The following is a 15642-nucleotide window of genomic DNA, read 5'->3' on the forward strand; positions in this document are numbered from 1 at the left end:
CTTTTTATAAGTTTGGTGGCGTAGTGGGCTAAAGCGCTGAGCTGGTAATCAGAAGGTCGCTGGTTCGATCCCCACAGCCAACACGATTGTGTCCTTCAGCAAAGCACTTTACTCCAGGTTGCTCCGGGGGGATTGTCCCTGTAATAAGTGCACTGCAAGTCGCTTTGGATAAAAGCGTCTGCCAAATGCATAAATGTAAATGTTTTCCATTTAAAAATGTCTACAAATCCTTAAAACAAGATACCTTTAATTGAGAAGCAATATATAAGATATTTAGACATGCTTTAAGAGAATGTATCTTAAATATATAAGTGTATTTTGTATATAAGTGTATTTTTTACTTGGCAAGTACAGTAAATCAAAATATACTTATATTAAAGATCTATTCTCTAAAAGCAAGTCTACATTTCTCATATGCTGCTTCTCAGGTGAATGCATATTTTAAAGGATTTTAGGTATTTAAAAATATTTGTATTTTTAATATTATATTCAACATTCTCAGATTACAATTTTTCTTCTGCAGTATAGCTGCTAAAATATTTATATTTTATTTATATAGATATTTAAATTGGAAAACATGCCAAAACAAAAACAAATCAAAAACGTATTTTGTTGCAGTGTATAATGGGGCAAAGACTTCCTCTCTCACCTTTCTGTTCACTTCAATCCATCTATAACTCACAAAAAAAACTCCCTCGTATTAATAAAGCTGCGTATTGCCAATTGTCTTCATGATAAGAAATGCTTTACATTTACAGTGACATATATTATGATTCAGTAAGTCACGAGCCATCACGTTATAATATAGCTGCAGCAAGCGTGCGCGCTCGAGTGACAAGCCTCCCCGCGACAGAGTGTGCATCAGCCGTGTCCCCCTTAGATCGGACATTCGCACAACTCATAGAAGAGGTGCTGACCACACAGAAAAATGCCAGTTTCTGAGTTTGTAGTTATTTACATGATCTGCTTCCATATTATTTTAACTTTAATAAAGCTATAACGCATTACATATAACTGAATTTAAGATGTAACGTCGGGATGTTACCTTTAAAGAGCTCGACCCGCAAGTTTTGCTTCAGTTGTGCGGCAGCTCCAGCTCCGCTTGTTCCACAATGAGAATGTTTCATCCCCTAAATTACTTGCGTGGAAACATCCCCTAAGTTATAGTATTATTTTGCAAATAATACTATAAGCAAAAACCAACAAAAAAGCAGACCATGTCTGGGTTTCCCTATAGCATTGCAACTTAAGCATTTACAATCATTTTAAATATCGTTGCTCGTTATTTTAAGATGGAGTAATGGATATTTCCCAAACTAGCATGCAGATCGCTTGTTAAAATAGGTCTTAAAGGAGTCCTATTTTGCCCCTTTTTACAAGATGTAATATAAGTCTCAGTTGTCCCCAGAATGTGTCTGTGAAGTTTCAGCTCAAAATAACCCACGGATCATTTATTATACCATGTTATAAATGCCTCTTTTTGGTTGGAATAAAAAAAAAACTGTTTTCGTGTGTTTCTCTTTAAATGCAAATGAGCTGCTACTCCCCACCCACGACATAGCTCTGGTCTCTGTGAATACAATCAGAGACAATGGTAACTTTAGCTGTATTAGCCGTGGAATCAGCTAACAAGCACATTTGGTAAGGCGATTTGCAAACATTCACTAAATATAAAGTGTGATACTTACATCTTCAGGATATAAAGCTGGAACTCGAACAGTCGGTACTGATCCATGCTTTTTTTAAATTCTGCTTTATATTGACACTCAGTCACAAAGATGTCTGGTGTAAAATGATTTGCACAAACATGACACATTTTGTGTGTTTTGGGGCACATTTCCTTCAAAAACAAAACTTGTCCACTGCATCTTCAGTGGCTCTGATGCCAGGAGTACATGAAGACTCTTATGTTCACTTTTATGTTTGTGTTTATGTTTATGTTATGTATGTTTTTATGACACTTCTGAAGCTGAGACATTCTTCCCACTCTATCTGCTCCAATGTAGAAACAAATGGTGGACTGTGTGTAGCTCACTCAGGGGAGGATCTGTGATAATAGGGTGGAGTCCGTCACCAGTCGTGGGTGAGGCTTGATCTAACATGACGTCACTTTAGAGCAGAAACAAAAACCGTTCATTTTGACACATTGTTTTTGAACTGTTTTAGAAATATAAGAAACACACAGCCAACTCACATTTATGTTCAAACACCATGTAAAAGTTTGCCTAATAGGTCCCCTTTAATGTGTTTCCGGTCCAAAGGTGCTGAAACTTTGGCAAATATGCTCAGGAGTTTGTCATCTCAAAATTTAAATAATGTGGAAATAATGACAAACATCATGGAAGTTGTAACCTTGTCAAGGCTCCGAAATGTATAAACTATTACTGAATTTAATTTTGGAAATAATGATGGCATTAATAAGATGGGATTTCAAATGTATTGGTTCTAAACTTTATTGAGATTAATGAAAGTGATGCAAAAAAAGCATTTAACATGAATGCTTACAATGTACATCATAATAAGGGGCTCTCACATTGCCTAAAGTTTTTTTCATTGCCTGGGACCTGAACATATGCACCATGAACAGGATTCAAATGATGGACTTCAGTAATGAACTATAGACCTCTGTAAATATGAATCATCTGGTTACAGTCTAGGCACTGTGCACTTGTAGCCTTCGCCTGAATAAATTCAATATCCTACATAACCACAAAAAAGTATGCTTGACTACACAGCACATCTGGATATATGCCAAGCTTTAATGCCCTTCTCCATCATTTGATCATTGTTTGATGAATTACTGCTGATATGATCATTATATTTGGAGTTTCTGAGCAGTAAATAGTGATCTGTTTGAGATTTGTTGACACTGAATTTTATATAACCACGTTGAGCAGTTGGTGTCCTTTCTGAGGGAAATAGCATGTGGAGAGCAGAACAGAGATGAGGAAAGTTAAAGAAACACAGGCACTTGAGTCTGTCCTCATCAGCTTTACTGTGCAGTCAGAGCAGTGAAGGGGGAATGACATGTGCCTGTGCCTGAGGGAAGACCGGAGAGGAGAGGATGGAGTGCATCTGAGAATGCTGCTCAGTGCTTTATTGAACATAACCACAACTACCTTACTAATGACACACACACACACACACACACACACACACACACACACACACACACACACACACACACACACACACACCAAGTATAGATGTGAAAGGCACAGGCTAGATTGAGTTTAGGAGGTAGAGACATAGAAACTTCTGGAAGGATGCACATCCATTAACCTCCTTCTTATTGAGGTTAAACCGAATAGTCAAAAAGCTGTATGGGACATTCGTGTTAATATCTTAATACAAACATTTTTGGAAACTGAAATAAAAATAAAAAGTAACAACTGGAAACTGGACTAAAATAACTCTAGACAGCCTTGAGAAGTGTATAGCTTTAGTTCACCCAAAAATTTTAAAATATAAAAAGCTTAAATAAGGACTTAAAAGTCTTAAACTTAGTCCATATGACATATTTGGGCGAGCTGATCCTTTTAGCATATTTAAATGATACTAAATATGCTAAACTAAACCATAAATAAAAACGAATGAAAAACGAAAACTAATCTAAATAAACAAAAATCAAACTTAAATTCATAGAGTTAAAAACTATACTACAGTACATTGAAAGAACAAATTGAAAATAGATCTAAGTTCAAAACTTTTAATAACCCTGACACAAACACAAAAGGTAGAGGTCAGCAACCCGACTCGGGCCTGACTTCACCTGAGAAACTGCCGGGTTTGGGTCAGTTTTTCATGTATGACTTCAGGTACGTTTCTGTTTTTTAATTCCTTATTTTAAAATTAAACAGGTCCACCTAACTTGTTTCGTGCACGCACGCACTTTCACTCACAGACATATATGAACGTATGAATTAGGGGCCATTCACACCAAAAGTATTTTTGTGCACGTCTGGTCTGTTTTATTTATTGTTTTCCTGTGCAAGCACAAGCTGAGTGGTTGTCTTTGACAGTTGCATCATGTATTGCTGTTCCTTCAGAGTCTTGAGCAAGACATTTTTTAGACACATTGTCTTGTTAAAAGAACTTCTGTTTCATTTGTTGCACTGAGACTAGCTTGTTTTTAGTGTAGGTTTCACAAAGATTCAACGGGTCGGGTTCTGGTTTAATTTTATAGCTTGTGCAGACCTCTAAATATAAGGGTAAGGGAGACAAGTATAAAAGTGAGAGCACAGGATAGATTGAGTTTTGGAGGTATAGCTACAAAAGAACTCCTGTAAACATGCCCATCCACTGACCCCCTTATGATTAAGGTTAAACTCAGACAACATGAATATATGAATAGTCAAATAGCTCCAGGGGAAGTAAACATGGTCAGCGGTGGTCAGTATCTGCCAGCCAAGCACTTTCAGCTTTGCATGGCCCTGTAATATGTGCAGATTTAGAAGGAGTAGGTTAAAAACTGTGAAACTGCATATTCTGCCTCTGTCATAACCACTCAGTCATTTTCTCTACAATTCTCAGAGGAAATAATTTCACTGCTGGTTGGTAGAGCTCACAAGCCCTGGCGATATTTAAATTGCAGTAATCAAATCCCTCAGTCTGTCTCAGCATGCCTCCACTGATTAGTGCTCACAGATGCTTTTTAAGGGTACAATTACTGTCCAGAAATCAAATATGCTGGAATATGCTGAACTATTGCATCATAATAAATTTGCTTGGAATAAATCAGAACATTTCTCAAAGTGTATGGACAGCTGTGTGAGTTTTGCTTAGTTTATTCACACAAGCAGCCTTAAAGGAATGTTTCACAAAAATGAAAAATGTTGTCATCATTTACTCATTACCCTTATGTTGTTCAGCAGGGCTACTACAATTTTTGTTGCAGTATTGTTTATTAATAGTGTGAAAAGTTTAGGGGCACGGTCAAAAATGTAGGGGCACAGTCAGATGCTAGATTTTAAAACATGTGTAATGTCTTTACACGTGTTACCTGTAACTGTTAAATAGTTACTACAGAATTTAGAGACAAAAGATGATCGATTCATGAACAGGACACCTTTTCTGATAAACCTTATTCAAGCAATTTATTAAGGTATACTTACAGGCAGCACCAAATAGCATCAGACCTGACTGATCACCTTTTGAGCACCTAATAAACAAAAAATATATTGATGACACTTTATACTTCCATTTGCCAATAACAAACAATATAGTGGTAAATCTTAAAGGGTTGGTTCACCCAAAAATGAAAATCCTCTCATGATTTACTTACCTTTAAGCCATCCCAGATGTACTGTATATGACTTTCCTTCTTCAGCAGAACCGAAGTGAAGATTTTTATAAGCATATTTCAGCTCAGTTTGTCCATACAATGCAAGTAAATGCAAATCCATCAGTCTACTGGCAATTTGATGGTTCAAAAGTCAATCATGAGATAATTGTAATTTATTAATTAATAACTATTTATTGTAACTATTTCTGTTAAGCGTTATAATGTAATAATACTTATTGTTTATGTTATTCATGAAAGTTACAGAATGTTAACAAAATATGTTTTATGTTGTGCACATAAACGTCCTCACAATTACTGTCTATTGCAGGTGCATTTCTGCACCCGTATATGCAGTTTTCTTTATTTTATTTTTATGAATGAAAACCTATTTTAGACGGAGGTCTTTGACCATTGTGCCACATCTTGCTTTTCTTCTCAGAATCTTGCACTTGAGCACAATGTTTTTAAAACATTCATCAGTCCTTCATAATTCAAAACAAAGCAAGAAAGCAAGAAACTCCACTTAAACCATCTTTACATGATATATCTGCCTATACGGCTGCACTCCCTCTTGGTCTCTGCATGCACGTGAGAGAGGAGAATGCTCTCAGACATGTGAGAGTGAGAAAACAGCGCTCTTGATGCAAATATAATTAACGCACCACTTTGAAAAGTACTTTGCATATGAGGTTAGACTACACACTCTTACACCAAAATCGTAAGGGTTCATATGACTTTTCTAAATTTGGCTAATTAGTATGATATCGTACGACTGCAGTTGTATATAATCATACGACTTTCACTACAGCCACTGATGTCGCTGGACATCGTTTACATCTAATACGTGACAATTACTTGCCTCTTTCACACATAACAGCTTCCTATCATGTTTACACGCTCTACTGATCGGTTAGGTTTAGATAAGGGGTTTGGGTAAGATCATAATATTAATAAGCATGTCCTTAATACCTCATGCCCAAAACTCACGCTCACTTCCGCATTAGATATCCGGGCATTTGCACACGATGAAATCTTACAATTTCATATGAACTAAATCATACGTTATAGCCAATTCACAAAATATGTATGAATAAATAAATACAAATATTGGCAGTTTGTTTGTCACTTCATTCTTTTTCCTGCAAGTAGGCTCCAGTACAATTTTGTATGAATTCTCTCTTTATTTAGCGAGTGTGCTCGTTCGAAAACACCTTTAAAGTTCTTTTAAGTTTATTAAAAGTTATTTTTCTTCCATCTAGTCAGAACCTGGTCTGCAAAATCTGCCTAGAGAATAATTTTTCAAAGAGATTATTATTTCAAAACAAAACTTCACGAATGTATTATGTTGTCTGTATTATATTACATCACTGGTGATGCTTAACACAGTAATTTCTTTGACAATACCGTATTAAAATGTATTTTCTGAAAGATAAACAATGCATACAGTTATTTCAATATAGTGGGTTATTTTAGTCTCAAACTGAACACAGCTTCCTTGGCAATTATGCACCACTTTCTTGCAAAAATCTCACAAAAAGTAATTTTCTTGTAGCGTCATCAAGGCTGTCTTTACGAAACTGAAGTATTCTTCAAATGACATTGATTGAACAAGCAACAAATAATCTCTTTATAGATGAATGCTTTTAACGTCATGTCTAAAGTTACTGTAAAATTAGCTTTGAGACGATTCATGCTGACATTCCTCCTGACATTTTTAAAGTCTTATTGGTATTGTTTCTTTGAGTCAATAATCATTTATGAATTTTGAAAAGAGCAGTAATGGTTGGTATTAGTGATGGCAGGATGATTCTTATTACAGTCTTGGGATGCTCAGTTAGATTAAAAGTGACAGTGTAATTCTGGAAGATGTTACATTTAATTTTTGAATGATATTTATTAATGGTTAAAGAGAAGTCTGAAATGTCTGCACCACTAGCATCACTACCAAACGGAATTGTAAAAATAATAATTGTTTTCAAAACTTTCATTGGTTGTAGATAGTCCCACCCTGAACTAACACTACTGGTTGAGCCAGTGTTGTTGTGTCAGTCGTAATCTGAAAATGGTTTACTTATATTTGACTTTGCATATTAAGCCTGTATATGAGATATTTTTTTTTACATTTAAATAATTTTGACTTTTTATCTCATAAATTACAAGGTACTGTTTCACAGTTTTGACATATATCATAATTTTGACTTTTTAATCTTGTAATAATGACGTATTCTCATATTTATGACTTTTAGTCTGATAATTATGACTTTTTATCTCTTAAATATAACTTTTTATCTTGCAAATTTTCTTTGTACTTGTCAATTTTTTTTAGCTTTAAATATGTTTAGATTTTTATACATTTATTTTGTTTTTACATATTGTAAATGCAATTCCGGTAGAACCAAGAAATCTGCACAAGTGTCTAAAAATTCAATATCATCCAACATGCCCCAAGTTGTTTGTCTAATCAGGTTGCATATTAATTAATGCGGTTGTTGTAATGAAAGGTGCCGTAGTCATGTTATTAGTTTAACCAGAGACAGCAGATTCAGGAATTACTGCATATAAAGGGACATTTCACCCAAAAAGGAAAATTCTCTCATCATTTACTCACCCTCATGCCATCCCAGATGTGTATGACTTTCTTTCATCCGCAGAACACAAACGAAGATTTTTAAAAGACTATCTCAACTCTGTAGGTTCTTACAATGCAAGTGAATGGTGATCAGGCCTTTGAAGCTCTAAAAAGTGGTTTAATCAATGTTTTATGAAGAGATCCAGTTGGTTTAGGGTGAGAACATACTAAAATAAAACTCCTTTTTCAAATGAAATTTGAAATTGACAGCAGTCTCCTTGGCAATCATGATTTGAAACTCAATAACACTTCTTATAGTGCCATCTTGCACGCTGCACATGCATCAAACACTAGGGAGTGTAATCGAGCTTGAAATCATGATTGTGCCTAGAAACTGCAATGGCAAAATGTACAGTGAAAAAGGAGTTATATTTGGTCTGTTCTCACCCAAAACCAACTGGATAACTTCAGAAGACATGAATTAAATAACTGGAGTCTGTTGGATTATTTTATGCTGCCTTGATATGCCTTTTGGAGCTTCAAAAGCCTGATCACCATTCACTTACATTGTGTGGACTTACAAAGTGGAAATATTCTTCTAGAAATCTTCACTTGTGTTCAGCAGAAGACAGAAAGTCTGTCTAAAGAGTTAATGATGAGAGATTTTTCATTTTTGGGTGAACTATTCCTTTAATGCCACTTTGTAGCCCACTGTCACTGCCTGACCTCTAAATTAGTGCAGGTGCAATCAGCTACAAACAAACTGAAAAAGTTGCTCTATTTTTGCTGAGGTTGATACTTTATCCCAATGTACCAAACTAGAGTGCTTTTTCTTCCCCATCAATATCTGAGTTGTTTGGTACTGTTGTGAAATTGTCTTGTGTCTGTTCATTGTAGATTCCTCTCACTCCAGGCTTGGTAGTGGTCCAAGGACTAACATGACCTGTGTGGTTGTTATTTCTGATAAATCCATATTTCCCTCTCACTTTCTCACGCTCATGGTTCCCTTCACCCCAATCGCTCTTTCCTCTCTCCCCTCTCTTGCTTTTCTCGATCATAATCGTATTGACCTTGAAAATTTCTTGGCTATTATAATCATCCCCATCATCATCATCATCATCATCATCATGTGCTAGATTAGAGACAATGAAAATGAGCATGATTGAGGGTGTGTGTTTGAGTGTGTTTAATTATGCACTTGTGTTTGAGTGTGATAGACCCCCGTGGTCCAACTCTAACACATGCTGTACTGCATATTAATGAGTGTGTGGTGTGTGTGTGTGTTCTGATCTTACTCATCCATTGTTTTGCTCTGTAAGAACCACTAACAGAAACTGCACTGAGGTTGATTTGCAATCAGATTTGCAACCCATCTCATTACAACACACAGAGGAGTTTATTGGCTAAATTGATCTCAGACCTGCAAGTTATATATTGAACTGTGCATAACTGCCTGGCACTTTGCCTGAGATGTCCTGTAATCTCCTGTTTTTAATAGAGGTATAGCAGCAGGTTAAAGCTGTCCTCGTCTCTCTTTTTTTTACTGTCATTTAGCAGATGGACTGCAGGCAGGCAGGCATGTTCCCCGAGCCTGCTTGGGCATACATTATTAATGAAACAAATCATTAAGAACTCTCGCTCTCTCCCTTGCTATCCCTTTATCTGTCAATTTTCCAGCCCTTTTCTGTGAAGCATCCATAAAAACACATGCACACAAATAGCTCCTCGCAAAAGAAACCGCAAACCCACCCACAAGTTTATGTCATGGCCCCTTCTTTTGCTTTTAGTAATGATCAGAAGATTAGTTTGACAGATGAGTTAGTGGTGCATAACAATGTTCTCAGATTCATAGCATGTTCTTTAGCAGGATTGAAGAATGACATTAATTTGACCTTCAGTATTTCCTTATTAAGGATATGCATGTCAGCTTAGTGTTATTGCTTATTATACAGTTGTCAATTTACCATTTAGCATTTCCTTAGCATGCAATAATACACCACTGTCTCATGGATGAAAATAAACCTTCTGATCATTATTAGATAGTTTGTCTGTTCCCGTTACTCAAATGGGAGATTATGCTGGCGATGCCAGAATCATGGGTTCGATTCCAAGGGAAAGCACATATTGAATTTATACCTTAAATGCTCTATAAATCACTTTGGATAAATGTCTGCCAAATGCAGTGGATAAATGTAGCATGTTCTCTGTGTTATGTATTCCCACCATCTGTTCCACGTATTTACACTTGTAGTGCATGATGTCATTGTTTGTCCACAGTTATGTTATGTGACATTAGGATGACCTTGATGATTTTTATGGTCAGGATGATGTGGAGGAGTTGGATTTACCTATGGTGTGTGATCACAGGTGAAGAAATAGTGTAGAATCCACACAATGGGCATATATCTCTGCTTCAGTCTGATAACAGCATGTTTGCCTTTGTCCACAATATCTGGCAGTGATTTGATAGAGTGTATGTGACAGTTAGTGTGTGTTCGAGAGAGTGCTTGTACATGTGGCTAAAGGACATGGAGAATTTTGGCAAAACACCCTTCTTTTAACATGCAAAAGGACATGCTGCTGTCATGGCAACCTTGCCATGTTTCGTCGCAATTATGAAACACTGCCTTGACACTTCAGAATTTCTTGCTACAGTACATTGAACTTCTAACCAAGACTTTCACACACACAGGATCACGCTCACTTTATGGTTCCTTCTGCTAAATACGTTCACACCATCACACTTCCATCCTCCCTTGTCTGAAATTGTCAGTGTCAACACCTTTTCCTCTTGTCACTCTCAGTTTGTTAATTATTGTCATTATATTAATTTAACTCCATCTTACCTTCATCTCCATGTTAAAGTGCTTTAAGTGGTTTACATTTTAAATTTTTTTGAAAAGGTAAGCAGAAAATGTTCCTTCTCCCTGAAAGATTCCAGTAAATAAGTATCCTGAGATATCTTACTGTGACAGAACTAGATTGTGTAAACAGCAAACAGAAATGTGACCACAATCTGTGGACAAATTCTTTGATAAGCCAATCAGAAGACTTTGATGTGCTTTCTGCCTGTCAAACATTTTGCACATTCTCTTAGTGTAGCAGTTAAAGTGGATCACTCAGGTTTAATGCCATATTCAGATTCATAACAGTTTTCATCGGAGTGCACTATTTTGCAACTGTTGTGCTCGACTACCGTAAGAAGATGCACTGCTCAACAGTTCGGTGACGGTTTCAAAGGTATGTTTGGAGGGCGGTGTTTTGAAAAGAGGTTGTGTGTGTAATTTAACGGCTCAGTCTTGTGGAAGTTCCAGAACAGCTAAAATCACTTACAGCACCATAAATACCTGGTGTTTACATCGTAACGTCTTTTGTGATCTGATCACAAGTGGTCAACAGAGATAGATCGCTGTTTACAACTAGTATTTACAAGTGGCTCAAATGTACAGTATCTACTCTCCTGCTGTTTTGATTTGAGTGATCGGATCCAAAGTCTCTTTAAAGCAAGTCAGATCACCCGGCAGCCATGTTCGTAATGCCCATTGAATAGATAAAGATGAAATCTCTAAAATGGTAGGTCACAATTATGAGCAAATTACATATTTCAAACTAGCAATACAATCTGACAGCAGTGCTATCATAAATTTAGCATATTTAGCTGAAATCTCACCAAAACACAGTTTTTTCTCAAAGTGAAATTTGGCAACATTTGTTCTGACCTCAGCTGTATTTACACCTTTCCTGGGAATTTGCATGGATCAAAAGCATTTTTTTTATGTTTTTCTTGGGATCGTTTTATGGGTGTTTTTCCATTCCACTGATGGTCACAAATATGGTGGCTGTGGGGAAAAATGATGTCACTGTTGGCTCATAAAAGTTTGGACTAAATTCACACTGTATTTATTTCTGTCCAGTTGCGATTGGCTCTACCAAGTGAATTTACTAGGTATAAACAAGGTCCATGTTACATTTTTGTCACTTTCCTCTCTATCATCTCTTGTGGTCTCTTTAATTATATGGAGGAACTCCTGTGTCTCCCCTTCTCTCCCCTAGTCTCATCGCCAATCATTTTCAGCACCATGGAGAGCTCCAACCCCTGAAGCTCACAATAGAAAGTGAAGGAGAGAAAATAAACACTGATTATCCCTCAGCCCAATGAACAATCGCTGCAGAAAATAGATTATACCTTTAAGAGAGATAGGGACAGAGAGGAGAGAGAGAGGTAGAACAAGAGCATGCTAATCAAATTATTTTTAATTTTATTTTTCCTTGGTCCAAGCTGTGTTTAGCGAAAGCTTTTGCAGCTTCTCCAGCACACGTAAACCATCTTAATTCCACTGCGCTGAGCCAGGACACACACACACACACACACACACACACACACACACACACACACACACACACACACACACACACACACACACACACGCGCGCGCGCGCGCTTGTTCTCCTTGACTTGCACACACACACACATATCGGCTCACTCGCGTACAGTACAGTCTGCGTGAATCAGCTGGTGAGAGCCCATCTCGCACGCTGAGAGAGCGAGGTCGAGGAACACAGGAAAAAAGCAAAAGAGAGAGACAAAGGAAGGCAGGAACGCAAGGAGACGAGGAGCGAATAGAAGCGCGGCGGCTCTGGGAGAGGCTAACAGAACGGAGTGAAGAGGAGAGAGTAGGAGGACAGGAGGGTGGATCAGGAAGCAGACTGGTGGCTTTCTCTTGTAGGCAGCGGAACACGGTGAAGGCAATTATGGGAAATGCACCATCTCAAGGTAAACCTTTTCTCCATGAATTCCTGTGTAGCAGGTGTTTTTTGGTTTGCATGCTTTTTCCCCCCTCATCAGCTGTTATTTTTGTCTTTGGAGATGGGGGTGGGGCAAGGTGAGATAGGAGGTGTATATGTATGTGTTTGTGTATGTGGGGCTCCATCAGTGGTTTGTGCTAATTGTCCTGTTGGCTCCAAGGCAATGCTGGTGAAGAAGGTATCCAGGGATGCTAGTGATGGAGGTGGGTAGGCTGCCTCATTGGGTGTGGATCCATGCCTAGAGATACAGGAGGCTGGAAAGAGGGAGGGAAAATAATCTATAATGCATTGCTAAATGCATTAAAGTGTGTATCGCTGTGCATGTGTATTGTTGGTGTGTGTCTGAGCATTTAGTGGCCATGTAGGAATACCGGTAAGTAACACTGTGTGAGTGAGCATGTGGTGAGAATATTTTTGATGGTTGTTAAGGCAATTTGAACAAAACACTAACCTTAAGTATTAAACTTTTGGTGCATAACTCGTACTGTACCGTTTGTGCTACATACATGAATGATACTTTAAATTGTACAGCTTGTTGAGGAAAGGGGTGCTATTATTTTTCACACTTAGGATTTTCACTTAGGATGTTTGTTGAATGAGGGACTAAAGCCATTTCTAGGAACCAGTATAATATTGAGAACCTATTATATTCTGTAATTTTTTACCTGTTTAAGAGTTCAAATCTGAAAACCAAATGTTAATCTTGTATATGTTCAAAATCCCGTTTGCATTATACAAAACAATGAAAATTTGAAATATATATATACATTTAATTTATACTTGTTTACATTCATGCGATGTCTAGCTGTTTTGAGTGTTTACTAGGAGGTTGCTAAGGTGTTGCTAGGTGGATGCTTAGGCATTACGAAATGATTGCTAAATGGAAGTTTATTGGCCCAAGTCAACAGAGACAATCCACAAATATCATTGACATCATGATTCCTAGATATGGGGACAGTTGTTATAGATTTCCCCCCAAAAAGTATGGTTTAGCATACCAACATTTGAACAGGGCCATTACGCAACCACCTAGCAACTAAAGCAATGCACTAAACACACTATAACAATCGCATAGCATCCTGTGGCAAGTTTGTTTTACGTAATTGATTTTTTTCATGGGCAAGCACCATTCACATTTTCTTCTGAAAATGTTAAAATCTAGCTTTAAATTACACTTTTGTCTTGTATGTCATAGTCATTGAAGTAAATCCTCCAGAAAGAACATTAAGAAATGGAGACAATAGACAATGGAGAAAATAGAAAGCCAGTGAAAGAAAGATTTAGAGGCATTTGTCCCTGAAGTCTGCTTAGAGGAGAGCAAAAATTAAGGGACAACAAGAATGACAGAAACATTTAATATAAGGTCTTTGACAGAAATGGTACAAAAGAAGACAAGTAAATTCTTCAGAAGAGTGAAAAACATATGGCAGAGTAGATGGGAGATTGAGAGGATGGCATTTACTAGGGGAACGTTAACATGGAGTGGAACACTACAGAAGGATGCAAAGAGAGGGAGGGACAGAGGGCTGGCATGCCCACACTTTCTTGGGACAAACTAGCTTTGATATGCAAGAGAGGGAGGGGTAGTATACCTAAAAGTTTGATAAAGACAACACTAATATTTAGATGAGATCAGGAGAACAATGGCTTTTTTTCTCATTGTCTTACCCTCACTTATAATAAATAATCACTGATTTCAAAGAAGTTTTGCCAAACCCCCTTCTGCCATTGATTGGCCAGACTGATAGTCCCACCCTACATGGGATATTCAGACAAACAAAGCACATTTGATATTGCTACAGAGTGAGAGTGTTACCCCTTTTCAGGACAATCAAACTACCAATGGAAATAACATATGGTTGTATCTGCAAATGCATATTAAGCTGAGATATGAGATAGTATTTTAACATTGAGAAAAATTAGACACTTGTGCTTTAACAGATAAAACAAGAGAAAGTCAAACAAAACATACTTCGAGTGAAAAGTGCAGGTGTTGAAGGTGTGGAGGAAGGAGAGGGTAAAAGCTTTGCTCTGAGGAATGGAAAAGAGAAAGTGGTGTCAAGAAAGACAGGTGGGTGTAACGAGAGTATAGAGCGGAGATGAAAGAAAAGAGAGAGGATGAATGCAACACTACGATGAAAGTGAGGGATAGAGAGATGACATGAAGGAGAAAGGATTCCAAGATGAAACTTGAGAATGAGACATTGCAATATCTGTGGTGATCTAGCTCCAATCCTATGGTGATTGTATGTTTGTGCAAAATCTTAGTTTCTTAAATTATATTATCTATAGGCAGGGTTGGGGAGTAACGGAATACATGTAACGGGATTACATATTTAAAATACAAAATATAAGTAACTGTGTTCCACCACAGTTACAGTTTAAATAATTTGTAATCAGAAAACAGTTACATTAAAAAAAATATTTTGATTACTGAAGAGATTACTTTGCATTTTATTGTCATTTGTTTAAATTAATATTTAGTCCTTTCAGATGGAAAACATTTATGCTATTTCTAGCCATTTTACATGCACATGTTACCAGGCACGATCATATTTTATTATCAAGAAAATTCACGTTGGATCATAATTTCTTTTTTTCTAGTAAAACCTTAGATATTAGGGCAAAAATCATATTCTTGATAATAGTTGTTGTACTGTTATCCTGTATAAATATCTAAAAATCCTTAAAACAGGATCAATTAGATTGATCTTGTTTTAGAAACAACACCGAATAAGATATTTAGGTTTTTCAGAGAATGTATTTTTAACATGTGTATTTTGTCTTACTGTACTGGCAGAGTTTTTATAGTCAAAACAAGTGAAAAAATCTACCAGTGCTGAAAAAGTAATCCAAAGCATTTAGAATACGTTACTGACTTTGAGTAATATAATGTTACAAATGACATTTTACAGCATGTATTCTGTAATCTGTAGTGGAATACAAAAGTAACACTCTCAACCATGTCTATAATATAGGATAT

The 15642-nt window shown here is 36.8% G+C and overlaps 1 protein-coding gene across 3 annotated transcripts in view; it reads left to right on the forward strand.

Annotated features, from left to right (window-relative positions):
* Positions 1-12453: 12453 nt before the first annotated feature.
* Positions 12454-15642, forward strand: part of LOC127653334 (SRC kinase signaling inhibitor 1-like) — a 191864-nt gene continuing 188675 nt past the window's right edge. For all 3 annotated transcript variants that reach the window (XR_007971792.1, XM_052139985.1, XM_052139986.1), the window contains exon 1: positions 12454-12627. Coding sequence is in view for 2 of the 3 variants with exons in the window: in XM_052139985.1 (XP_051995945.1) it covers positions 12606-12627 (22 nt within the window). In the remaining variant the exon portion in view is untranslated. The remainder of the gene's footprint in view (positions 12628-15642) is intronic.

Source organism: Xyrauchen texanus, chromosome 12 (genome assembly GCF_025860055.1).
Source record: "Xyrauchen texanus isolate HMW12.3.18 chromosome 12, RBS_HiC_50CHRs, whole genome shotgun sequence".
Taxonomy (NCBI): domain Eukaryota; kingdom Metazoa; phylum Chordata; class Actinopteri; order Cypriniformes; family Catostomidae; genus Xyrauchen; species Xyrauchen texanus.